This window comes from Loxodonta africana, chromosome 3 (genome assembly GCF_030014295.1).
Source record: "Loxodonta africana isolate mLoxAfr1 chromosome 3, mLoxAfr1.hap2, whole genome shotgun sequence".
NCBI lineage: Eukaryota > Metazoa > Chordata > Mammalia > Proboscidea > Elephantidae > Loxodonta > Loxodonta africana.
Window position 1 is genome coordinate 26,496,485 of NC_087344.1, and position 27,781 is coordinate 26,524,265.

Sequence of the window (27,781 nt, forward strand, 5' to 3'; positions counted from 1 at the left end):
TGTGCCTCTGAAATCAATGTCGCTCACTTCAAAACATCTGCTCACTTCCCTGAAGCGTGACCCACATCTATTCCTTGATTAAACAAAACCTATATTCCTGCAGTTCTTCCATCTCTTCCTTCTCAGGGCACTCTTGATTCTACTACTTTCAGACACCATGAATACAATGATGTCATATATCCAATGATTTCCTAAAACAAGATACATTGTTGTTAGGTGCTGTCCAAACAGTTCCAACTCATACCGACCCCGTATACAAGAGAATGAAACACTGCCTGGTCCCGCACCATACTCAAAAATCATTGTTATGCTTGAGGCCATTGTTGCAGCCATGGTGTCAATCAATCTCAAAGAACATCTTTCTCTCTTTCACTGACCCTCTAACAAGCGTGATGTGGTTCTCAAGGGAGTGATCCCTCCTGACATGTCCAAAGTACATAAGATGAAATATTGTCATCCTTAATTCTAAAGAGCCTTCTGGCCGTATTTCTTCCAAGTCAGACTTACTCAGGCGCACCTTAGTCCTCAAATTGACATCTTTGCTTTTTAACGCTTTAAAGAGGTCTTTTGCAGCAGATATGCTCAATGCTCCTCGTTTGATTTCTTGACTACTGCTTCAATGGGTGTTGACTGTGTAACGAACTAAAATGAAATCCTTAACGACAACTCTCGTTTCTCCATTTATCATGATGTCGCTTACTGGTCCATTTGTGAGGGTTTTTTTTTTTTTTCTTTATGTTGAGGTGTAATTCATAGTGAAGAATGTAGTCTTTGATCTTCATCAGTAAGTGCTTCAAGTCTGCAATTTCAGCAAGAAGGCTGTGTCATCTGCATACCTCAGATTGTTAATAGGCCTTGATCCAATGGTGATGCCGAGTTCTTCATCATATAGTCCAGATTCTTAGATTACTTTCTCAACATACAGATTTAATAAGTATGGTAAAAGAATACAACCCTGACGCACACTTCTCCTGATTTTAAACCACGCAGTATCCCCATGGAAACCCTAGTGGCATAGTGGTTAAGTGCTACGGCTGCTAACCAAGAGGTTGGCAGTTCGAATCTGCCAAGCGCTCCTTGGAAACTCTATCGGGCAGTTCTACTCTGTCCTATAGGGTCGCTATGAGTTGGAATCGACTTGACAGCAGCGGGTTTGGGTTTTTTTGGTTCGTATCCCCTTGCTCTGTTCAAACGACTGTCTCTTGGTCTATGTACAGGTTCTTCATGAGCACAGTTAAGCGTTCTACAATCCCAATCTTCACAATATTACCCATCCTTTATGATCCACAGAGTCTAATGCCTTTGCAGAGAAAATAAAACACACAGATAAACATCTTTCCAGTATTCTCTGCTTTCAGCCAAGATCTATCTGTTATCAGCAATGATATCCCTTCTTCCAAGTCCTTTTCTGAGTCTGGCTTGAATTTATGACAGTTCCCTGTTGCTGTACTGCTGGGAGCATTTTTTAGTTACGTTCAACAAAATTTAATGTGCAAGCAATATTAATGGTAATGTTCAGTAATTTGTGCGTTCCGTTGGATCACTTTTCTGTCGAATAGGAGTAAATATGGATCTCTTCCATTCGACTGGCCAGGTAGCTGTCTTCTAAATTTCTTGGCATGGACGAGTGAGCCCTTCAAGCACCATATCCATTTGCTGAAATATCCCAATTGGTATTCCATCAATTCCTGGAGACTTGTTTTTCCCCAATGCCTTCAGTGCAGCTTGGACCTCTTCCTTCAGTACCATCGGTTCCTGAAAATATACTACCTCCTGAAATGGTTGAACATTGACCAATTCTTTTTGGTATAGTGATTGTGTGTATTCCCTCCATTTTCTTTCAGTGCTTCCTGTGCTGTTCAATGTTTTCCCTGTAGAGTGCTTCAATGTTCCAACTCGAGGCATGAATTTTTTCTTCAGTTCTTTCAGCTTGACAAATGTCAAGCACGTTCTTTCCTTTTGGTTTTCTAACTCCAGGTCTTTGCACATGTCATTATAATACTTTACCGTGTCTTCTCGAGCTGTCCTTCAAAATCTTCTCTTCAGCTCTTTTACTTTATCACTTCTTCCTCTCACATTAGCTACTCGATGTTCAACAGCAAGTTTCAGAGTCTCTTCTCACATCCATTTTGGTCATTTCTTTCTTCCTGTCTTTTTAATGACCTCTTGCTTCTTCATGTATGATGTCCTTGATGTCATTCCACAACTTATCTGGACTTCAGTCATTACCATTCAATGCATCAAATCTATTCTTGAGATGGTCTCTAAATTTAGGTGGGATATACTCATGGTCATACTTTGGCTCTCGTGGACTTGTTCTAATTTTCTGCAACTTTGATTTGAACTTCCATATGAGCAACTGACAGTGTGTTCCACAGTTGGCCCCGGCTTTGTTTTGACTGATACTGAACTTTTCCATCGTCTCCCTCCACAGATGTAGTCGATTTGATTCCTGTGTATTCCATCTAGTGAGGTCCACATGTATAGCTGCCGTTTGTTGTTGAAAGAAGGTATTTGCAATGAAGAAGTCATTAGTCTTCAAAATTCTATCACGTGAACTTCAGCATTGTTTTTATCACCAGGGACATATATTTCATCTACTGATTCTTCCTGTTTGTTTCCAACTTTTACATTCCAACCACCGTGTAATTATCAATGCATCCTGATTGCATGTTCGATCAATTTCAGACTGTAGTAGTTGGTAAAAGTCATCAATGTCTTCATCTTTGGCCTTAGTGTTTGGTGAGTAAATTTGAATAATAGCTGTATTAACTCAGGGACAAAGAAAAGTACCAAGATAGTACAGAGAAAGGGCAGCTGAGGTGACGATAGAAGAGTTGCTAGAAGTGGTAGCCTTACAGAGGGGTCTTGATGTAAAACTAAAGAAACAGCGAGGGCAATCAATTTTAGACAGGTAAAATGGAAATACAGATGTTAAGCAGGACAGCAACGTAATTAGACTCCGCATTTAAAAACCAACATTCTGCTAGTAGTTGTATATTCGCTAAAGGATACAATTACAACAAGATCGATCTCTTTGGAGCTTGTTGTAATGATTACAGGACATCTGCGGCTTAAGCCTGGGAAAGACATCACTGCTGGAGATATGGGCTTGAAGGATTTGATTGCATTGGTGGCTGAAACTAAGAACATGGGGGGCTGTATCACCTTTTCAAAGGAGCTTAAACATGTAGATTGTGAAAGGAGCTGAAACATAGCCAGAAGAAGATTCTAACTAGTTTGGAGCAATTTGATACTAAGGGTAAATAATCAGGAGACAGGAAATATTGAAGACGCTGGAGAGAGAGTAAATGATTGATGGTATAATGCATCAGAGAAGGGAGGGAACCCACAGCTGAAGGAGAGGGCCAAATTTTTCACTGAGATACAGAGTATGGAGGTGTGGATGGGTGTAGGTGCAGAAACTTTTGTACGGAGAAGCAGGAAGTCCCAGCCTAATTGTCTCTAAATATATTCATTCATTTATTCACTCATTAAAATTTATCGAGTGTACAGACATCAGGTGCACACTCATCAGTCTGGTTAAGTCCATTTTCTAATCCTAACTAAAATTCTATCAGTCACATGATACAACAGTTGAGGCACCGGTTTTAGGGGCAGATGGAGCTTATTGGTCTCAATTTCTTACTATCTGTATCAAAAAAAAAGGAAACTAAAAAATTCCCACTTCATATGCTAACTGTGTCATGTAGTAATCTCAGGGTCCTGTCCTTGCTTGGTTCTGGCAGCAGCCAGCCATGCAGGATTCTGTCTCTGAATCTAGCCACCTGAGGGTAGGGAAGACCACACAAGTTAAAAGGACGCCATCCTTTAGGCTGTCAAACAGGGAGACACCAGCTGCAAGTCTGGGAGTCTGAATAACTCCCAACTTCTGATCTACTTGCTCAATGTCTGGAGTTTTGCTCTAACCCCCCCTCGGAATACCAGCCTCAAGATCAGAAGATCCCAATCCTGTTACTTCTAACCCTTTCAGTTCAATAACTCACCAGAATGACTCAAGAATTCACAAAATGGCCATCCTTATTATAACGGCTTAAATATAACAAAAAAGAATAAAAACGAAGAGATGCACGGGGTGAGATCTAGGAGGATACCAGTGCAGAGTTTCCATGTCCTTAGGACATGCTACCCTCCCCATGGATGGATATTTCTCACCAGCTGGGAAGCTCCCTTTAGTCTTCAACTTTTGGACTTTTATTGGCCAATCCTGCATTATAAGCTAAATTATACTTCAAAAAGTTAGCATCAGGCCACCAGGTAGTCCCTCTGACCTTACCCACCCTCAGTCTCAGCTGCAGTTCAACACTCAGGAACCTTGAACAAAGGCCAAATGGCTTTCTGCACAGTTGTTCATCACATGACGGTAAGCAACTCTGAAACTATGTTTATTCTATGATGCAGCAAATAATGCACTGTGGATAATCAGAGCCAGGAGTGTTACTGTTAGAGAAACAAGAACATATAAAACAAGGCAAAAGGCTAAAATGAAACATGGTGTTGGGACGGGAATCAAAGATATGGATATGTTCTTGTGGTTTTTCAAATATATACAGATACATATAGAAATCGGTATAAACACATGTCTTTCTACATGCATGTTCACAAACACATATTTCCTAGATCTTTCTGCTGTAAGGGCCAGTAGACATAAGCATGTCTAATGCTGAGATCTTTGTTTTTAAATGTAATTTTCTAATAAAAGGAACCAGTGTTTCTCATAGAAAAGTCTAGCTCCACAGCTTGAGCAGGAAAAGTACAAGATAAGCCTTGAACACTGGAAGACAGAAATGTACAAATTATAATGGGGATATGTCAAAAAATTTATAACACACATTTTATATATACATATATTTTGCCTATTCCAAAGAAAGGTATTCCAACCAAATGTGGAAACTATCAAAAAATATCATTAATATCACGTATAATCAAAATTTAGCTGAAGTTCATTGAAAAGTGGCTGTAGCAATATATTGAAAGGGAACTGCCAGAAATTCAAGCCAGATTCAGAAGAGGATGTGGAACCAGGGATATCATTGCTGATGTCTGATAGATCCTGGCTAACAGCAGAGAATATCAGAAAGATGTTTACCTGTGTTTTATTAACTATGCAAAGGCATTTGACTGTATGGATCATAACAAATTATGGACAACAATGCAAAGATTGGGAATTCCAGAACACTTAACCGTGCTCATGAGGAACCTGTGCATAGATCACAAGGTAGTAGTTCAAACAGAACAAGGTAATGCTGCATTGTTTTAAAGTCAGGAAAGGTGTGTATCAGGGTTGTATCATTTCACCATACCTATTCAATCTGTATGCTGAGCAAATAATCTGAGCTGGACTATATGAAGAAAATGGGGCATCAGGATTAGAGGAAGACTCATTAACAACCGGTGTTATGCAGATAACACAACTTAGCTTGATGCAAGTGAAGAGGACTTGAAGCACTTACTAATGAAGATCAAAAACCACAGCCTTCAATATGGATTGCACCTCAACATAAAGAAAACTAAAACCCTCACAACTGGAACAATAAGCAACATCATGATGAATGGAGAAAAGACTGAAGTTGTCATGGATTTCATTTTACTTGGATCCACAATCAACACCCATAGAAGCAGTGGTCAAGAAATCAAGGGACACATTGCATTGAGCAAATCTGTTGCAAAAGACCTCTTTAAAATGTTGAAAAGATGTCACCTTAAACACTAAGGTGCACCTGACCTAAGTCATGGTGTTTTCAATCACCTTAAATGCATACGAAAGCTGGACGATGAATAAGGAAGACCAAACAAGAATTGACACCTCTGAACTGTGGTGTTGGTGAAGAACACTGAATATACCATGAACTGCCAAAAGAATGAACAAATCTGTCTTGGAAGAAGTACAACCAGAACGCTCCTTAGGAGCAAGGATGGCCAGACTGCGTCTCACATGCTTTGGACATGTTATCAGGAGGGATCAGTCCCTGGAGAAGGACATCATGCTTACAAAAGTAGAGCATCAGCAAAAAAAAAGAAAACTCTCAACAAGATGAACAATGGCTGTTACAACACACACAGTGGCTGCAACAACAGACTCAAGCAGAACAACGATTGTGAGGATGGTGCAGGACTAGGCAGTGTTTCTTTACGTTGTACATAACAGTCGCTATGAGTCAGAGCTGGCTGAACGGCACCTAAGAACAATGTGTTGAAAAATACATGAAACTACTTAAAAAAAGCTGTCAAGTAGATTCCGACTCATAGCTACCCTGTATGACTGAGCAGAACTGCCCTATAGGGTTGTCAAGGAGTGGCTGGTGGATTCAAACTGCCAACCTTTAGGTTAACAGCTGAACATTTGATCACTGAGCCACCGGGGCTCCAGAGCCTACTCAAGGGAACTCCTAATAACCAAATCTGTGATAATTTGAGCTAGGAAAAAAAGAATTTGGATTAGCCTATACTGGTATAAACAATAATAATAAAGGGGAGAAAAGGGAAAGATATCCTTGCAGAATTCCAACTAATACACATAGAAAAAATGACTGGAACAGAAAATACCATTTGGTAAACACTACAGTGAGAATATTCATAGGTAATAATTATCAATGGGTACTAAAATTAGCAGGCTAAAGCACAATGAAAAAAACAGAATATTTGTAGTTTCATGGTATTGGCCTACGAGAAACTTACTAATTACTTTCCAATAAAAAACCAAACCAAACCCGTTGCCGTCAAGTCAATTCCAACTCACAGTGACCCTATAAGGCAGAGCAGAAGTGCCTCATAGAGTTTCCAAGGAGCATCCAGTGGATTCCTGCCGACCTTTTAGTTAGCAGCCACAGGTCTTAACCACTATGCCACTAGGATTTCCAACTTTTCAATAGGAAAGAAAAACATAGAAGAAATGATTGGAACAGAAAATACCATTTGGTGATCACCACAGTAAAAATACTCAAAGGTGGTAATTGTCAATGGGTACTAAAATTCGTAGGCCAAAGCACCATGAAAAACAGAATATCTACATCTCACAGTAATGTCCTATAAGGAACTTCCCAATTATAAAGGGTACAAGTTTAATTTTCAATACAAAAGAATGGAAGGACATGCGATAAATAGGGAAACAAAACACTCTTATATCAAATACAAGATCAGTGTATTTTATTGTTTGCAAAATAACATCAATAAAACTTTAAGAAGTATAAAATCAGATTTATCGAAGGTTATTCCCTGCAGCCTTATTTGTAATAACTGAAGAATTTAAGAAAGGTAAAATTTAGCTTGGATTAAGAAAGTAACAAACACTGATGATGACAGTGCAGCAGTTATAATGAAATTGTCATTTCTCCCAAAGGCACAAAGTAGCTCTCATGACCCACTCTTTGAGTTCATATTGCTTTCTTACTCACTGAGAAACTTTGTTCTTTAATCAGAGACTTTGGCAATTTGGTATTTGAAATTATACCAGTAAGGATGAAACAACCCACTTTGGACATAGTCTTTCCACTATGAGTTCTTACGTGTCCAGAGAGATAGGAAAGAATGACTAAAGGTTTTCCCACGTTCCTTACATTCATAACGTCTTTCTCCACTGTGAGTTGTCGTATGTCTAGTGCTGTGTGAGGAATGACTAAAGGCTTTCTCACATTCCTGACATTCAAAAGGTCTTACTCCACTGTGAGTTGTTATATGTCTAGTGAGGAGTGAGGAATAACTAAAGTCTTTCCCACATTCCTTACATTCAAAAGGCCTCTTCCACTGTGAGTTTTTATGTGCCTAGAGAGATAAGAGGAATGAGTAAAGGTTTTCCCACATTCCTTACACTCATAAGGTCTTTCGCCAGTGTGACTTGTAATATGTTTAGTGAGGTGTGAGGAATAACTAAATGCTTTTCCACACTCCTTACATTCAAAAGGCCTCTCTCCACTGTGAGTTCTTAAGTGTTGAGAGAGAGAGGAGGAATGATTAAAAGTTTTCCCACATTGTTTACATTCATAAGGTCTCTCTACACTGTGAGTTCTCATATGTCTAGGGAGGTCTGAGGAATAACTAAATGCTTTCCCACATTCCTTACATTCATATGGCCTCTCTCCAGTGTGAGTCCTTATATGGGTAGTGAGGACGGAGGAACACCTAAAGCCTTTTCCACATTCCTTACATTCATAAGGTCTCTCTCCACTGTGAATTCTTATATGTGTAGTGAGATGTGATGACTGTCTAAAGGCTTTCCCACACTGGTTACATTTATAAGGTTTCTCTCCACTGTGAGTTCTTATGTGTTCAGAGAGGTAATAGGAGTAACGAAAGGTTTTCCCACATTGCTTACATTCATAAGGCTTCTCTCCACTGTGACTTCTTAAATGTTGAGAGAGATAGGACGAACGAGTAAAGGTTTTCCCACATTGCTTACATTCATAAGGTCTTTCTACACTGTGAGTTCTCTTATGTCTATGGAGGTTTGAAAAATAACTAAACACTTTCCCACATTCCTTACATTCATAGAGCCTCTCTCCAGTGTGAGTCCTTATAAGGGTAGTGAAGACTGAGGAACACCTCAAGTCTTTTCCACATTCCTTACATTCATAAGTCCTCTCTCCACTATGTACTCTTGTATGTGTAGTGAGATGTGATGGCTGACTAAAGGCTTTCCCACATTGATTACATTTATAAGGTTCCTTTCCACTGTGAGTTCTTATGTCTTCAGAGGGGTAACAGGAATAACTACAGGTTTTCCCACATTGCTTACATTCATAAGTTCTCTTTCCATTGTGAATTCTTACACGTGTGAGGGATGAGGCCTGACTAGCCTTCCCACATTCCACACATTCATAACGCCTCTCTCCACTGTTAGTTCTTATATGTTGAGTGAGGGATGCCGCACTAAACGCTTGCCTACATTCCTTATGTTCATAAGGCTTATCTCTATTACAAAAATTTTTATGTGAAATGAGGGATGAAGGATGACTAACGGTTTTACAACATTCTTTACATTCACACCTATGACCTCTCACATGTGTCCAAAAGGATGATAAACTACAGAAATCTTTCCCACACTCATTACATTCAGATCGTTTCTCACCAGTGAGTGCTGTCTCAGAATTCTTAAGGGTTGAGATACAGATTAAGTCCTTCCCACATACCTTACATTTATGGGATTTCTTTCCAGTACAAGTCCTCATAGGAGTGGTTAGGTGTGAAGGACAACTCCAGGCTTCTCCACATTCCTTAGACTGATACATACTGCATCCAGTGTGAGATATGGCATGATAGTTATGTGACGAGTTATCCATGAAGGCATTTCCACATTCACAGCATTCAAAATGATTTACTTCTTGAGGATTTCTCCGTAGCACAGTTTGACTTGGAATCCGGCTGAAGGTTTTCCCACATGGATTACCTTTACTACTTTCATAGAGGCTCTCTACTATATGACTTCTGTTAAAAATGGGCAACATGCTGTTGGAAATAAATTTGTTACCATTTCATGATTAACAAACACAGTCAAAGTGCACAGTTTTTGCCCTGACTTGTCTTGTATTTCATAGGTTAAATCATCTAGCAGAAATACTACCATTACTGTTAGTTATTCTAAGATATGTGGCACTCTGATAACTGTGTCCAAAAGAAATGTTTCAAATACTCAGTATCTGACTCAAATTTATGAGAATGTTATATTGTGAAAATTCTCTGAGCACATAATTTTACAACTACGTTTATGTATACTGTTGTTAGGTGCTGCCAAGTCAGTTCTAACTCACAGCGACCCCATGTATGACAGAATGAAACACTGCCTTGGTAATGCACCATCCTCACAATCGTCACTATGTTTGCACCAATTATTGCAGCCACTGTATCAGTCCATCTCATTGAGTGTCTCCCTGATTTTCGGTGACTCTGCTTTACAAACTATTTTATATATACACATATATATATGTGTGTGTGTATATATATATATATATATATATATATACACACACATGTGTGTGTATATACGCGATGTCAGGGCACCTTACAACTTTCTCCTGAAACACTGTTTTCTCTTGTTTGAATGGCACTCACCTCAAATGTCTCTTCTGGTTTTTATGCTGATCTTTATTGCCATACGATTTGGAGACTTCTCCTAACATGGAGGACCATGTGTTCTTCTTCATGAACTGTACCATTACATGTTCGATGAATAGCGTTTCTGCATCATTAAGGTTTTGAGAGACTGACCCAAAAATTCAAGTTGAGGTTCACAATGTAAAACAAAAAGGAAGAGAATTATTTGGAAAATAAAAAGACTGCTAAACAAAACCCACTGCCATCAAGTCGATTCCAACTCATAGCGACCCTACAGGACAGAGGAGAACTGCCCCATAGAGTTTCCAAGGAGCGCCTGGTGGATTTGAACTGCCGGCCTCTTGGTTAGGAGCCGTAGCACTTAACCACTATGCCACCAAGGTTTCCATAAAAAGACTGCTATGAACAAAAAAAGACTTAGTCACGTTTTGTTGTTTCAGCCCTCTGACAATGGTTAAAAATCAATTTGCCAGAAAATATACCCATGAAGATTGACAGTAATGATGACACAAACAGGTGTAATTAGGAGAGCTAACTAGAAAGATACTGGACACAATACACATGTAACATTAAAGGATGAAAATGGACTCCATAACCCAGGTGTGAGAGGACTGCTAAAGTCAGGAAGGTAAGCTCAGGTATCTGTGAAGCTGTGTCCTCAAAACAAAAGAGACTTCTAGTCAACTAATTCAAATGTAATTCCCTCCATGCAGGTCTGGCCCTTCAAAAAATTCTTGCTTTCCTGGTGCTTACTGACACAGTGGCCCGGGATGAGTTCTATCTCCACTGTCCTTCCTTCTTTGGCAAAACCAACGGGTATAGCTGACATGGTGCTTACAGAGAAATGAATATCATTAGGGAAGATAGGACAGAGCAATGAACATTTCCCTGACACTGAGCCAATACTTTGCTCATCAGGGTCTCTGAAGATGGGCAGGTGTGAGCTTATCTGCAGCAAAACAATTATGTCAAACTTGTAACGAACACAGTCAAACTCTCTACAAGGTCCCAAAACACAAATCTCTCAGAGGTCCAAAGTGACCCCTGAAGCCAATACTAACACTTAGAACACTCAAAGAGCCTCAAAGTTTTTAATCACAAGAGAACTGAAAACCATAATACACAGAGCTTTATGATCATGGGGAAGCCAGGATTTGTGAGGTCCATATACCAAGGAACCATTCTTGTTTTATTTAATGATTTATTCCCATTCCTCAGCCCAGATACTGGAGCAAACTCAATGAGTAAAATATTTTTGTTCACTGAAGGGATAAAATTATTTTTTTTTAAATGATACCAATCTTACCCACAGAGGCCAGGTTTCTGAAGGTTTCCATCATCACATCTCTGTAGAGCTTCCTCTGAGCAAGATCCAGCAAAGCCCACTCTTCCTGGGTAAAGACCACGGCCACATCCTCAATAACCACTGAGTCCTAAAACATCCCACACATTATGGATCAGCAAAGTACCATATACTCTAATGTGTACAAAAATGAACAGTGAGGCTGACTGTCCTGGGGAACTGAGAATTCAAAGGAATTGACATAAGGTTTTGTGTTCTCCCAAGGTATACTGTAGGGTATACCCATTACCCTTGTCCCTATACTAACTACATTCACCTCCTGTCTCACAGACTTCCAACACACTGAAATAATCTCTCTACAGTTTGACTGTGACCAATTGCAGTCTTAGTCCTCTCTGTTTATGGTTTAGAACAGTTAGAAAACATAGCAGAAATTAGAGAAATGCCCTAATTCAGGTCATCACTTCCTTCTGTACAATTTCAACTCTTTCCATAAGACCCACTAGAAGACTCAACAAAACATAAAGCACAGGCCGAAGGAAAAACGAGGTATTAACAACTGGGAAACACTGTAGAAGGGCAGTGATTCCTTTTGCCCATCACAGCCACTGGAGAAGGGGCCCACACAGACTGATAACCCTAGGCCTTGCGCTAATCATATTTTCTTGAACTCTAGGAGATCAAGAGGTGACAGATGCACATGCTAAAAAAAGAATCTTTTGGAGAATTAGCAATTTTTACATGTCAGTCGCCTATTTTTTTTAAATTGATTATTCTGTCATCTTTTCTATCCCTTTCATAGGAACAGGGGAAAGTAATAAAAGTTTAAAAAAAAAAAGCTCAGGTGAGAGACAGGAAACATGAGAATCCAGATCTCCCCATGAGTCTCAAATTTCGAGACCTGATGTAAGTGTACACCAATTATTAGTGCCAGTTCCCCTCAACAAACATAACCCATAACCCTCCCCCCACAAAAACAGAGTCTAATCGTATAAGACAACAAAGATCACTACCTCTGTAAAAACAAGAATAGCATGTCCTTGCGTTTGCCAACCAAGAAGCAGTTACAATTCCTGTTTCGTAATGACTGCACAACATGATGAACGTAATTAGTGTCACCAAGTTATACACGAAAACATTGTTGAATTGGCAAATGATTATGATTATCTAAATCCTTTGCTGTCATTTCAAAAATGTTCACAGAATCATCAGCAGGAGTAGACTTCATCTCAAAAAACCACTTTCTTTGCTCATCCTTAAGAAGCAACTCTGCATCTGTTAAAATTTTATCATAAGATTGGAACAATTCAGTCACATCTTCAGGCTCCACTTCTAATTCTAGTTTCCACCACATCTGCAGTTACTTCCTCCAGTAAAGTCTTGAACCCCTCAAAGTCATCCATGAATGTTGAAATCACCTTCTTTCAAATTCCTGTTAATGTGGATATTTTGACCTCCTCCCACAAATCACAAATGTTCTTAATGACATCTACAACAGTGAATCCTTTCCAGAAGGGTTTCAATTTACTTTGTCCAGATCCATCAGAGGAATCATTATCTATGGCAGCTATGGCCTCATGAAATGCATTTCTTAAATAAGAGGACCTGAAAGTCAAAATTACTTCTTGATCCATGGGCTGCAGGATGGATGCTGTGTTACCAGGCATGAAGACAACATTAATCTCCTTGTTCATCTCTATCAGAGCTCTCAGGTCACCACTGTCGATGGGCAGTAATATTTCAAAAAGAATCTTTTCTTCTGAGCGGCTTAAAATATTCCGTAAACCATGCTGTAAACAGATGTGCTATCACCCAGGTGGTTTTGTTGTTTATAAAGCATATGCAGAGTAGATTCAGCTTATCCTTAGGGGATCCAGGATTTTCAAAATGGTATATGAGCATTAGCTTCAACTTAAAGTCACCAGTTGCATTAGTCCCTAACAAGAGGGTCAGTCTGTCCTTTAAAGCTTTGAAGCCAGGCACCGGCTTCTCTTCTTTAGCCTTGGAAGTCCTGGAGGGCATCTTCTTTCAACGTACAGCTGGTTTGCCTACACTGAACACGTGCTCTCTACTGTGGCCCCTTCGTCAATTAGCCTAGCTAGATCTTCCGGATAACGTGCTGCAGCCTCCACATCAGCACTTGCCGCTTCACCTTCTCCTTTTATGTTATGGAGACGGCTTCTTTCCTTAAGCCTCAGGAACCAACCTCTGCAAGCTTTTCTTCTGCAGCTTCCTCACTTCTCTCAGTCTTCATAGGAACAAAAAGAGTTAGGGGCCTGCTCTGGATTACGTTTTGGTTTAAGGGAATGTTGTGGCTGGTTTCATCTTCTATTCAGACCACTAAAACTTCCTCTACATCAGCAATTACTCGATTTCGCTTTCTCATCTTTTGCGTGTTCACTGGAATAGGACTTTTAACTGCCTTCAAGAACTTTTCCTTTGCATTCACAACTTGGCTATTTGGTGGGAAGGCCTAGATTTTGGCCTATCTTGGCTTTCGATATGCTGTCCTTATTAAGCTCAATCATCTCTAGCTTTTGATTTAAAGTTAGAGATGTGCAGCTCTTCCTTTCACTTGAACACTTAGAGGCCAGTGTAGGGTTATTAACTGGCCTAATTTTAATATTGTTGTATCTCAGGGAATACGGAGGCCCCGAGAGAGGGAAAGAGACTGGGGAATAGCCAGTCAGTGGAGCAGTCCACACACCACATTTATCAATTAAGTTTGCCATCATCTATGGGTGCAGTTCGTGGGGCCCCAAAACAATTGCAATAGTACTATCAAAGAACACTAATCAAAGATCACCATAACAAATACAATAATAAGGAAAAAGTCTGAAATATTGTGAGAATTACCAAAACGTGACAGATGAAGGGCACACGTGCTGCTGGAACAATGGCACCAGCAGACTTGCTCAATGCAGGGCTGTTAAAAACTTTCAATTTATAAAAAACACAGTATTTGCTAAGTGCAATAAAGCAAAGCACGATAAAACAAGATATGCCTGTACTCCAAAGTACACACTTATTGAAAAATTCCTTTCTCCCAGTAAAAGCAGATAGAAAAAAATGATACTCATCGTTCCATTCCGACTCAACATTATCCTAAAGGTTGTAGCTGGTAAATGCCAAAAAAAGAAACAAAGAACAGTAAAGAAACAAAGAAATAAGATGTTAAACGGGGGTGAGAGGGAGGAGCACAACCACATTTTATTCTACAAGTAACTTACTGTTTATTTAGAATCCCTAAAGATGGTATATGTGATAATAGGATTGTGAGATTTTAGGTAATATTCAGATTACAAAAAAAGAAAATCAGAGAAGGGTTTACTTTAAATATTTCAGTTCTATACACCAGTACTAAGCAGTTGAGAAATTAACTTTTAAAAGACAACATGTATTTTAATAAAAAGTACCTAAAAGGAACATAATTAAAGATAATAATGAGAAAGTTATAAAATATTATTAAATGACATCCAAATAGACTGAAAATAAATGAAAAGGTATGTATGCTCTTAGAAAATCATTCTCCCCAGATAGATCATTATTTTAAATGCACTTCTATAAAATTCCAACCAATTTAATTATTTTTTAGGACTTCACAGAAGAAAAAAAAAAACACATTAAAAATGTATTTAATGTATACATTTAGAACTGCAAATGCCCACAAACTATCAACATGTTCTAATAAAAAAGGCATGGGGGCTTGTCCAAACATGTCCATGTGTAATTATACTTTTATATATTTACTTTCCAAATAAAGCTGTAATATTCTAGACAGGGGAAACCCTGGTGGCATAGTGGTTAAGCGCTACGGCTGCAAACCAAGAGGTTGGCAGTTCGAATCCACCAGGAGCTCCTTGGAAACTCTATGGGGCAGTTCTACTCTGTCCTACAGGGTCACTAGGAGTCGGAATCGACTCGATGGCAGTGGGTTTGGTTTTTTGGTATACTAGACAGCATGGTATCAGTATAGGAATACACAAACATACCAACGGAAAAAACAAACAGCCCTGAAAAAGGCCCATTGATCTATGTTAAGTTGACTCATGACACAGCGAGTAATGCAGGTCAGTGTCAGAAAGCACATACATTTCCAAATGTGGGGTAATGTCAACTAAATGAAGTCCTTGCTTAGCGCAACGGGTTAAGCGCTCTGCTACTAACTGAAAGGTTGGTGGTTTGAGTTCACCCATGGGCACTTACGAAGGTCTAGTATTATACTCCCCAAAAAATCAGCCACTGAAAACCCTAGAGAGTACAATTCTACTATGAAACACATGGTATAACCATGACTCACAATCACTTCTACAACTAGCTTATTTTTTTTAATAAACTAATTACCTAATTCCCCCACGTATCTGTCAGTTAGTTGTACTGTGGGGGCTTCTGTGTTGCTATGATGACAGAAGCTATACGTCATGGATTGAATTGTGCCCCCCAAAAATATCTTTCAACTTGGCTAGGTCATGATTCCCTTGTATGATTGTCTATCATTTTATAATCTGATGTGATTTCCCTATATGTTGTAAATCCTATCATTATGATGTTATACTGACGAGGTCTACAAGATTAGATAGTGTCTTAAGCCAATCTCTTTTGAGATATAAAAGAGAGAAGCAAGCAGAGACACGAGGACCTCATACCACCAAGAAAGCAGGGCTGGGTGCAGAGCGTGTCCGTTGGACCTGTAGTTCCTGTGCTGAGATGCTGCTAGACCAAGGGAAGACTGATGCATCACAAGAACCTTCCTCCAGAACTGACTGAAAGAGAAAGCCTTTCCCTGGAGATGGCACCCTGCATTCGGACTTCTAGCCTACTGGACTGTGAGACAATAAACTTCTCTTTGTTAAAGCCATCCACTCGTGGTATTTCTGCTATAGCAGCACTAGATGACTAAGATACTATATAACCGTTTTCAAATGCCAGCAGGATCACCCATGGTGGACGGATTTCAGCTGAGCTTCCACAACAAGACAAAGAAGAAGGACCTGCCGGTCTAATTCTGAAAAAAATGCGCCAGTGAAAACCTTATGAATAGCAGGAGAACACTGTGTGATATAGTGCTGGAAGATGAGTCCCTCAGGTTGGAAGGCACTCAAAACACAAATGGGGAAGAGCTGCCTCCTCAAAGTAGGGTTGACCTCAATGACATGGACAAAGGCAAGCTCTGGGAACTTCATTTGCTGATGTGACATGACTCAAAATGAGAAGAAACAGCTGCAAACATCCATTAATAATTGGAACCTGGAATGTACAAAGTATGAATCTAGGAAAATATGAACTTGACCAAAAATGAATGGAACACATAAACATCAAAATCCTAGGCTTTATTGAGCTGAAAGGGCTGGTACTGGCCATTTTAAATCTGACAATCACACGGTCTACTATGTCAGGAATGACAAATGGAAGAGGAATGGTGTAGCATTCGTTGTCAAGAAGAACATTCCAAGATCTATCCTGAAGTACAACGCTGTTAATGATAGGATAATACCCATATGCCTGCAAGGAAGACCAGTTAATATGAGTATTATTCAAATTCACGAACCAACCACTAGGGCCAAAGATGAAGAAATTGAAGATTTTTACCAACTCCTACACTCTGAAATTGGTCAAACATGCAATCATGATGCATTGGTAATTACTGGCAATTGGAAATGCGAAAGGGGGAAACAAAGAAAAAGGATCAGTATTTGGAAAATTTGGCCTTGGTGATAAAAAATGATGTCGGAGATTGCATGATAGAATTTTGCAAGATCAACTGTTTCTTCACGGAAAATAACTTTTTTCAACAACATAAACAGTGACGATACACATAGACCTTGCTGGATGGAATACACAGCAATCTAACTGACTACATCTGTCGAAAGAAACATTGGAAAAGCTCAATATCATAGGTCACAACAAGGCCAGTGGCTGACTACAGAACAGACCATCAATTGCTCTTATGCAAGTTCAAGTTGAAGATGAAGTAAATTAGAACAAGTTCACCAGAGCCAAAGCACAACTTTGAGTATATCCCACCTGAACTCAGAGACCACCTCAAGAATAAATTCGATGCACTGAACACTAATGACCAAAGACCAGACAAGTTGTGCAATGATATTAAGAACATCATACAAGAAGAAAGGTCATTAAAAAGACAGGAAAGAAAGAAAACAACAAAATAGATGTCAGAAGAAACTCTGAAACTTGCTCTTGACCTTTGAGAAGCTAAAACAAAAGAAGAAATGATGAAGTAAAAGAGCAGAAGATTTCAAAGGATGGCTTAAGAAGACAGAGTATTATAATGACATGTGCAAAGACCTGGAGTTAGAAATCTAAAAGGGAACAACACACTCTGCATTTCTCAAGCTGAAAGAACAGAAGAAAAAAATTAAAGCCTCGAGTTGCAATATTTAAAGATTCTAGGAGCAAAATGAGTCAGAATCAACTTGACAGCACTGGGTTTTTGGTTTAGGAACAAAATACTGAATGAAGCGGTAAGCATCAAATGAAGATGGAAGCAATATACAAAGTCACTATATCAAAAAGGATTGGTCAACGTTCAACCATTTCAGTAGGTGGCATATGATCAAAAACCAGTGGTAGAAAAGGAAGAAGTCCAAGCTGCACTGAAGACATGGGTTAAAAACAAGGCTCAAGGAATTAACAGAGTATCAATTGAGATGTTTCAACAAACAGATACAGTGCTGGAAATTTTCACTCATCTACGCCAAGAAATTTGGAAGACAACTACCTGGCCAGCTGACTGGAAGATATCCATATTTATGCCTACTCCAAAGAAAGGAAATCAAACAAAATATGGAAATTATCAAACAATATCAGTATCACACATGAGAAAAATTTTGCTGAAGATCATTCAAAAGCAGTTGCAGCAGTACCTTGACAGGGAACCGCCGAAATTCAAGCCAGACTGAGAAGAGGATGTGTAGAACCCAAGGACATCATTGCTGGTATCAGCCAGATCCTGGCTGACAACACCAGACAGATGTTTACCTGTGTTTTGCTGACCACGCAAAGGCATCAGACTGTGTGGATCATAACAAATTATGGATAACATTGCAAAGTATGGGAATTCCAGAACACTTAATTGTGCTCATGAAGAACCTGTACTTCAACCAAGAAACAGTCGTTCAAAAAGAACAAGCGGATACTGTGTGGTTTAATGTATGGAAAGGTCTGCATCAAGGCTGTATTCTTTCACCATACTTATTCAATCAGTATGCTGAGCACATAATACGAGAAGCTGAACTATATGACGAAGAACAGGGCATCGGGATTGCAGGAAGACTAATTAACAACCTGCAATACAGAGGTGACACAACCTTGCTTGCTGAAGTGAAGAGGACTTGAAGCACTTACTGATGAAGATCAAAGACCACAGCCTTCAGTATGGATTACTCCTCAACATGAAGAAAACTCAGATCGTCACAACTGGACCAATAAACAACATCACGATAAACAGAGAAAAGATAGAAGTAAGTTGTCAAGGGTTTCATTTTACTTGGATCCACAATCAATGTCCATGAAACCAGCAGTCAAGAAATCAAACAATGCATTGCATTGGGCAGATGTGCTGCAAAAGATCTCCTTAAAATGTTAAAAATCAAAGATGTTGCTTTGAGGACTAAGGTGCACCTGACCCAAGCCACGGTGTTTTCAATCACCTCATATGCATGTGAAAGATGTGCAATGAATAAGGAAGACTGAAGAACTGATGCTTTTGAATTATGGTGTTGGCAAAAAATACTGAATATACCACAGACCACCAGAAGAACAAACAAGTCTGTCTTGGGAGAAGTATAGCCAGAGTGCTCCTTGGAAGTGAGAACAGTGAAACTTCCTCTCATATACTTTTGGACATGTAATCAGGAGGGACCAATCCCTGGAGAAGGTAAGAGGTAGTAAGGTAGAGGGTCTTCGAAAATGAGGAAGACCCTTGATAAGATGGATTGATAGAGTGGCTCCAACGATGGGCTCAAACACAGTAACCACTGTGAGGATGGCAAAGGACCAGGAAGTGTTTTGTTCTGTTGTACACAGGGCGGCACCTACCAACTACAGTTCAGAAGGGCTTTTATATGTAAACTATTGATACCCAGATCTTAGAAATTTACATTTATATTCACTACAACAAATGTTGTAAAGCAAAATAATGGATACAATCCCAGCAACCATTCATGCCCATACACTTAAACACAGCAAGGAAAAAAACTAAGGTCACTTGTATACAGTATTCCGAAGTTTTTATAAGAATTTAGATTTAAGCTCTCTATGTATTTTTTTTACGTATTGTTAGGAAACCCTGGTGGCGTAGTGGTTAAGTGCTATGGCTGCTAACCAAAAGGCTGCAGTTCAAATCCACCAGGCGCTCCTTGGAAACTCTGTGGGGCAGTTCTACTCTGTCCTATAGGGTCGCTATGAGTCGGAATCAACTCGATGGCAATGGGTTTTTTTTTTTGTTTGTTTGTACTGCTATGATCAACGGCACTGGGTTTGGTTCTTGGTTTTTTGTTCATTGTTATGAAAAGATCGCCAGGATAATTTGTTCAGTAAAAAGTAAGTGTAAATTCCATTCTGTCTTTTGTGTAACAAACTAAGGGAAATAGAAATTCTATTTGCTTCCATATACATAACACTGGCAAGATGCTTCAAACAGTAATAAAAACGGTTATTTAAGGGAAGCTGAGGGAAGAGGGATGACCTGGGCGATGACAAGAGTGGGAACAAGTCTTCATAAGCTATACTTTTAAAATTCATATTAAGTTTCAAACTTCGAAGGTATTATCCACTGGAAAAACGTAGTTTCAGTGAACTATATTGTACTTTTAAACATAAATTTTTACTTGGAATTCACATTTGTAATAATAAAACCATTTAATCATTTAGGACCAACTGTTGTTAAATGATCTAATGCTTGTACAAATCACAAAAGTATAAATTAAGAGCTCTCTTTCTAAACACAGGAACCAGGGATATCAGAGTCCACACATTCATTTTAGCTCAGCCAGGACGTTTCTAAAATGGCTAAAATATGCAACACGTTAGGGTTTCTGGCATGACTAGTTAAATGTAACAGAAGTCTTTTAAGATCCATCTCAAAATTTAAGTAAGCTTTAGAGTAAGTTTTACATCACTTAAAATAGACTACTCTGTGTTTCAGAGGTTTATATTCGTTAAATTGAAAAATTATCAGTAGAGACACAGCAAATGATCTAGAAATTTTCTTCCAGTGGAAACTGTAAACACAAGAACTTAAATACACATGTCTCAGATGTTGAGCTTCTCTAGCAAAAGAGAACACTTTAATTTTAGATTCTAATTCAAGACTATGGAGAACAGTGAAAAATTACAGGGATTAAACACCAGCTCTAGGCATAGGCGGGACACCAAGAACCTACATAAGGGATGCTTTCCACACACTTGCAAGCCTCAAGGAAAAAGCATTCCCCATTGTGGGGTGGGGGAAGGTGAAAAAAAACTGTGTCTGGAGACTCTACAGAAGTTCCAGATGGACTCACTGTCCCGAGGTTCATACCTTTGGTGACATTAGGAGAGCACTACCACCACCCAGGACCCCATAAACAGGGCCTTTACCCACAAACTCTCTTCCTCCTTTTCTAACACATAGCACTGTGAGAAAAGTGGAGCTGTAGTTTTAGAACAGCACAGAAAATGCTCCAGTGGCTGGGAAAAGTCAAGAAAACTGCTAAGAAATATAGGACAAGGATGGCTCTGGAGGGCCAAGTCTCAGCCTCCACAGCCAGAGCTGCACTGTCTTCAGGCTCTGGTCAGGAGACTCTGTCATTCAATACAGAGCACCAAGGCCCAGGGTAGGGATGCTAACACCCCGTGGTGCCAGTTCTGAGAGTCACATAGGGAAGGCGATCCCAGGCATCTGAATCTTGAAAAGCCACATATGCACAGAGGAAGGGCCCAGTGACAGTGGAGCAGAGCCTTAGGATGCCTCCTAGGACTCAGTCCCTTGGCCTCCTCTGCCACATTTTTTCTTCACTGAGGAACCACAATCTCAACCTTCATCCACTTACAGTAAGAATAACCCAGTTCTCTGCAGAACTCACCATTTCCTTGCTCCAGTTTCTGGAAGTCTGAGAGAATGTTGTCTCTAAGCCCAAGAACCCACTTCTGTTAAAAGGGATGGGAGTGGAAGCAGAGCACAGGGTAGTCTGGAAGCAGATGAATAATGTCTGGTCCACACACCAATCAGGGCAGTTGAAGCTGTACTTGTGATTTACAGATGTGCAAAATGGTTGCCCTAGGTTCCCAGATGCCTGGACTGGACTAGTTCTTCCTGTACCACGCTTGAGACCTGAAACGGAAGAAGGACGGGGAGGCAACAGTGTTGAGTAAGCAAGGAGTGACACGTTTCTGGCTTCCTCCCAGGCTCCCATGGAGCAGTGGTCCTTCAAACCAAGAAACTTTCAGTTAACAGCCAATCACTTTAACCACTGTACCACCAGGGTTCCAAAATGGGGAAATAGATCTGCTAAAAGCAAAGGTTATATTTAATTCAATTTGCTTGTGTTTCAATGATTAAAATTAATATCAACCTAAACTGGATTTACCTCATTCTGAAACCTACAATGGTATTTAAGCAGAAATGAGTGGGAGTAACTGAAGGGATATGAAGGGCACTCTCTGAGGAGGTGACATTTGACATGAGACCTGAATTGTAAGAATTATCAAATTCCTATCGTTAAAACCTTTTTCTCTGATAAGAAGAAATACTAGACGCAAAGGCTAAAAGGCAGAGAAAACCTTCACATCATTCAAAAAGTTTTTTAAAAATGTGTCAAGAACTTATCTAACATGAGGGCGTTATAAATTTAAGCCAGAGAGCAATACATAAGCCTGAACGTGTAGGATCTTGTCGGCCAACATAAAATATATGAATTTTATTCTAAAATAAATACATTGATTTATTTTAAAAAATTATCCTAAAATAAACAGATTGATAGCTTACTTGGTTGACATTTTTGAAATATGCCTCTTGCTGCTGGGTGGAGATTATAATTTCTTGTGACAAGAAAAAAAGTAGAAAGTTCAGAGGCTGCTTTCATAAGGCAGATCTCTCACAGACTAGCGTGGACTACTTCCACTAATCTAGTAAATGGATGCAGATACCACTTACCAGCTGGGCAAGCTAGGTGAGAAGTAGATTTGTTCAGGTGAGATTTTTAAAAGATCTGCCTTAGACATGTAAGATTTCAGAGCCATATAGTCCTTAGTGCCCCAAGTGGACTATGGGGAGGGTTTGGTCTCTGAGTCCATTGGTGCCCAAGACCCCGTATCTCAACCCGCAGGCTGTCTTCCTGGACACAAAGAATCAAACTGAAACCTCTGTAACAGGCTCCTTCCCACTTCTGAAGCTTCAAGCTGAAGGAAAGGAAAAGCACTGTTCTGGCATGTCTTAGGACTTTTAGGAAATGTGGGTGGGTTTAAGCTGATACTGTGGTGTTATCTGAAGGACAATTCTTAGATTCTGAACTAGGAAAATTCAGTAGTTTTGAGTGAAAGTTTGAATTTGGCATGAAGTGACTACATTCCCAGTCATATCTCCAAGGGGAACTCCAGTCCAAAAAGGGAGTACTTTCAGAATATCTATCTCTAGGGAAGAAAAGGGAAAAATAAAAGGCACCACATTTTTCTGTCAATGTTGAGATTACAAGTGGTATTTAATGATCATTTCTACTCTATGCATTTTTGAACTTTTGGACGCATGCAACACTATTACAATTTTCAAAAAATAACATCATTTATTTTCTCCACACATTAGTTTTCAACACTGGATTTTTAGATATGACACCAAAAATACAATCAATGAAAGACAAAGCAGATAAATTAAAAATCTTGTGCATTAAAGGACTTTGTCAACAAAGTGAAGAGGCAACCCACAGAATGGGAGAAAATACAATGAAACCTTGAGAGCAGGACCGTCTTGCTTTTATGGGTCTCGAAGTTTTCTGCCCTTGAAAAGGTGTGGTCTTACCACTTTTGTATCTCTTGTTTTTGTGGAAAATATTTGAGTTTTCCTTCTCTGGCAGGTTTCCGCCTTACATAGGTTCCAGCTTTCACAGGTGTTACTGTATTGGGGAATCATATGCCCCATAAGGGGTATCCAGGATATATAAAGAACTGCTACCATTCAACAACACAGAGACCAACAAATCATTTTAAAAATGGGCAAAAAACCTTAGACATTTCCCAAAAAATGATATACAAACGGTCGACAAACATGAAAAGATGCTCAATGCCATTAGTCATTAGGGAAATGCAAATCAAAACCATATGAGATACCACCTTATCCCTACTAGGATAATTACTATCAGAAGCACAGAAAACAAGAGTTTGTGGGAATGTGGAGAAACCGCAGTGGGATTGTAAGAAAATTATGCAGCCTCTGTGGGTAAGTTTGGTGGCTCTTCAAAAAGTTAAAACTACATCTCAGGGAACATGTAGCTCAACTGCTATAACACAGTTTATAAAAAAAAAATGTTCTACATTCTACTTTGGTGAGTAGCATCTGGGGTCTTAAAAGCCTGTCTGGGGCCATCTAAGATACTCCACTGGTCTTACCCTTTCGGGAGCAAGGGAGAATGAAGAAAACTGGAGACACAAGGCAAAGATTAGTCCAAAGGCCTAATGGACCACAACTACCATGGCATCCACCAGACTGAGTCGAATAAAACAAGATGGTGCTTGGCTACCACCACTGACTAGTCTGACAGGGATCACAATAGAGGGTCCCGAACAGAGCTGGAAAAAAATTGAGAACAAAACTCTAACTTGCAAAAAAAAAAAAAAAAAAAAGACCAGATTTACTGGCCTGAGAGACTAGAGAAACCCCAACAGCCTGACCCCCGGACACCCTTTTAGCTCAGTAATTAAGTCACTCCTGAGATTCAGTCAAAGATTAGACAGGACCACAAAACAAAATGAGACTAAGGGGGCACAACAGCCCAGGGGCAAGAACTAGAAGGCAGGAGGGGACAGAAAACCTGGTAATAGGGAACCAGGGTGGAGAAGTGAGAGTGTTGACAAGTTCTGGGGTTAACCAATGCCATAAAACAATATGTGTACTAACTGTTTAATGAGAAGATAGTTTGTTCTGTAAACCTTCATCTAAAGCACAATAAAAAAGGAAAAAAAAGTTAAACCTACAATTACCCTATGACCCATAAATTTCCATTTCTATGAGCGCTGGTGGCACAAACGTTAAGCACTCGGCAGCTAACTGAAAGTCTGTCATGTTTGAACTCATCTAACAGCTCTGCGGGAGAAAGGCTCGCAATCTGCTTCTGTGAAGATCACACCCGAGAAAACATTACGGCAGTTATGAGTCATTATGAGTCTACAATAGATTTGACAGCACCTAACAACAGCAGTAGGTATATATCCAAAAGGCTTGAAAGCAGGGATGCAAACAGGTATTTTTACACCGATGTTCACTGCAGCACTGTTCATAATACCCAAAAAGTGGAAAAACCCCAAATGTCCATCAACAGATGCATGGATAAACAAAATGGAATATTATTCAATCAAAAAAAGAGAAGTTCTCATAAATTCTACAACATGAATGGAATATGTCAGACACAAAAGGACAAATACTGGACCATCGCACTTAAATGAAATGGCTAGCACAGGCAAATGTATAGAGATCAAATGGTTACTGGAGCGGATGGGAAGGAGGCGGTGAGTCAATGTTTAAGAGGCACCAGGTCTCTGCTAAGGGCGATGGAAAACTTAGAAACTGACATTGGTGATGGCTGCGCAACATGCTGAAAGTAATCAATGTTACTGAATTGTACATGTAAAAATGGCTGAAATAAGAAAAGGTTTTGTCATACATATTTTACCACACACAAGAATAGACAGCATGAAATGACATTATTAAAACAAGAAAGAAACTCAGTTCCTTGGTCTGAGTGTGTGAGTGAAAAGGGACATCTTATCATGGGGATAGAAGGAGGAACATGTGTACTACACAGGTTTAATGCCAATCTTAGGCTGTACTAACCTAGAGAAATAAACCCAGATTTGAGAAACTGCAGTATATAAAGGAAAGACTTTTTAAGGTAATTGGATGTGGATCACCTTTTTATTAACATGAAAAGGAAAAAAAGACTGCTTCCATAACAAACAAAAATTCACATATATTATAATCCTAAATAGTTAAAAACAAACAAACAAACAAACAAAAAGAGGAGGCTAATAGCATTGGAGTTTCCAATAACTTCTCAAAGAGGACACTTAAATTTGGACACTTTAAATTCACTCCATAGGGTTTTCAGTGCTGTGACCTTTCAGTAATAGATCGCCAGGCCTGTCTTCCAAGGCAAATCTGGGTGATTCCAACCACTAACCTTTCAGCTAGTAATCTTAACCTTTTCTTCCACCCGGGGACTCCCTACTTGACACTTTTACTTTGTAAAATAATTATTACAATGAGGTACTTTTTGTAGCACAGGATCCTGCCTGACCCTTTAGGATCTGTTCAAGTACTTTGGTTAGTTTTACTACACACGCCTCTCTGCCTTCATTCCTAATATCCACTGTTCTGACATTGGGAATATGAACAGTTTTTCCTTCAAGAAGCCTTCAACCTTTTAAGAAGTATGGAGCTTTGGAAGCAGAAATTATGGTTGACTCCCCAGCATCCAATCCCTCAAAGATCACACACATTGGGTGTGTGATCTCCCACATCGCCTATATTAAGCTTGTTCGGCAACAACACATTTTACATCAGAAGACCTAGGGTTGGCTGTAGTGTTTCTCACACAATCATGATGACAGTTTCTGCCTTCCAGCCAAAGAAATTCCTCGTAACATGCCTCTTACTAAATATTTCCCCCCTGAAATTGGGATAAATATGGTCCTAAATATACAAGCTAGCTCCAACTTGTGTTTCTTAATTCTTCGTCTGTCTTAAACATCTATAACGATGTTTTAAGAAGGGGGCTACATTCCTCACCACAATCTTAACTGTTTGTGTGACCAGCAATACCCAACAAAAGTCCTGCCTTGAAGCAGCACAGAAAACAAAGGAGAGCCATTTCAGGCAGGGAAATTGTGATCAAGAATATGCCCTTTTAAGAACAGACCTGAATTTGATTTCAGACACTGCCATTTACCAGATATGTATCCACGGGCAAGCTATTTAATTTCTCCAAGACTATTATTTTTGGAAAATGCCACAAATACTCCCTATCTCTGTGTTGTTAATAAAAGGAGATGCAGTATATAAAGTGGAGCCTTGGTGGTACACTGGTCAAGAGCTATGACTGCTAACCAAAAGGTCAGCAGTTCCAATCCACCAGTGGCTCCTTGGAAACCCTATGAGGCAGTTCTACTCTGCCCTACAGGGTCACAATGTGTCGCAATCCACTGGACAGCAATGGGTTTGGTTTGTTTTTGGTTTTGTTCTTCTAGTTAGCAACCCTATAGAACAGAGTAGAACTATCCCATAGGGTTTCCAAGGAGCGGCTGGTGGATTGGAACTGCCGATTTTTCCGTTAGCAGCCGTAGCTCTTAACCACTGTGCTACCAATGCTCTTTAACATATCAAGTATTTAGCAAATTGCCCAGCCCTTCCGAAACAGCTCAATAAATACTAAACCATACATACAGAGCAAAGCGTGACTGAGGCCTAGTGAGGAGTGAAACATGACTCGTGTGTGTACGTGTGTGTGTGTGTGCGCGCGCGCGCGTTCGAGAGTGGTGGCAACTGAGAACCTAGATTGTAAAAGAAAACGAAAGGGAGCATGGTGAGCTTCAGACAGGAGGGGGCGGGAGCAGCACATTAAGACTCCAGCTGACTGCCCTGGGCATACATGAGGCCCGTGACTGCATTTGTCAAACACTCGGATGAAGTTGACGCTGGTGGTCTGAGAACCCCACTTTTACTTAGAGAGGATTCACACGATTTTACCTGTGAATGCACCGAGAGACACAGGTCCGCCCCACCTACCCGGTCGTTCAGAGAGCAGCTGCGGCCCGGTGGGCCCGGATCTCAGAGGAAGCAGCAAAGCGAAACAGCCAGCGACGGCGGCAAAAGGGCAGCGGCTCCCCCGGCTAGAGAAGACCCGAGGCTCTGGGAGGCCGCAGAGACCAGAAGTGCCAGGCAAGCGGGAGACGCGCCCTTAGACCCCGAGACAGGAGCCTGTGGGGTCACCTGGTATTGCCTTAGGCTGACTGGTGACAAAGCAAAAACTACCTTACACCGGAGGAGAATAGCAACCAAACGAGGCTGCCTACGGAGGACGCCCTCCCCCACTTCCGGTTTCTGGAACTCTCGGTGCATCAGGGGAAAGGTTCCGTGCGGGAACACAGAGAGGTCGGTTCAGCGTCTGCCCCTTGTAGTTGGGATCTAGCCACAGCTGTCGTTAT

At 40.1% G+C, this 27,781-nt stretch overlaps 1 protein-coding gene across 2 annotated transcripts; it reads right to left on the reverse strand.

Moving 5' to 3' along the window:
* Positions 1 to 700: 700 nt before the first annotated feature.
* On the reverse strand, positions 701 to 27,668 carry LOC100659438 (zinc finger protein 791-like). 2 transcript variants are annotated; one of them, XM_064280739.1, is made up of 5 exons: positions 27,363 to 27,668; positions 21,457 to 21,704; positions 11,375 to 11,501; positions 10,066 to 10,216; positions 701 to 9,462 (listed from the first exon to the last, which is right to left on the reverse strand). In XM_064280739.1, the coding sequence occupies exons 2-5, from the start codon at positions 21,457 to 21,459 to the stop codon at positions 7,692 to 7,694; spliced, it is 2,052 nt and encodes a 683-aa protein (XP_064136809.1). In that variant the 5' UTR covers positions 21,460 to 21,704; positions 27,363 to 27,668; the 3' UTR covers positions 701 to 7,691. The 2 variants fall into 2 exon arrangements, with proteins under 2 accessions (XP_064136809.1, XP_023408137.2); XM_023552369.2 differs by having other exon boundaries at positions 27,324 to 27,668.
* Positions 27,669 to 27,781: the final 113 nt, after the last annotated feature.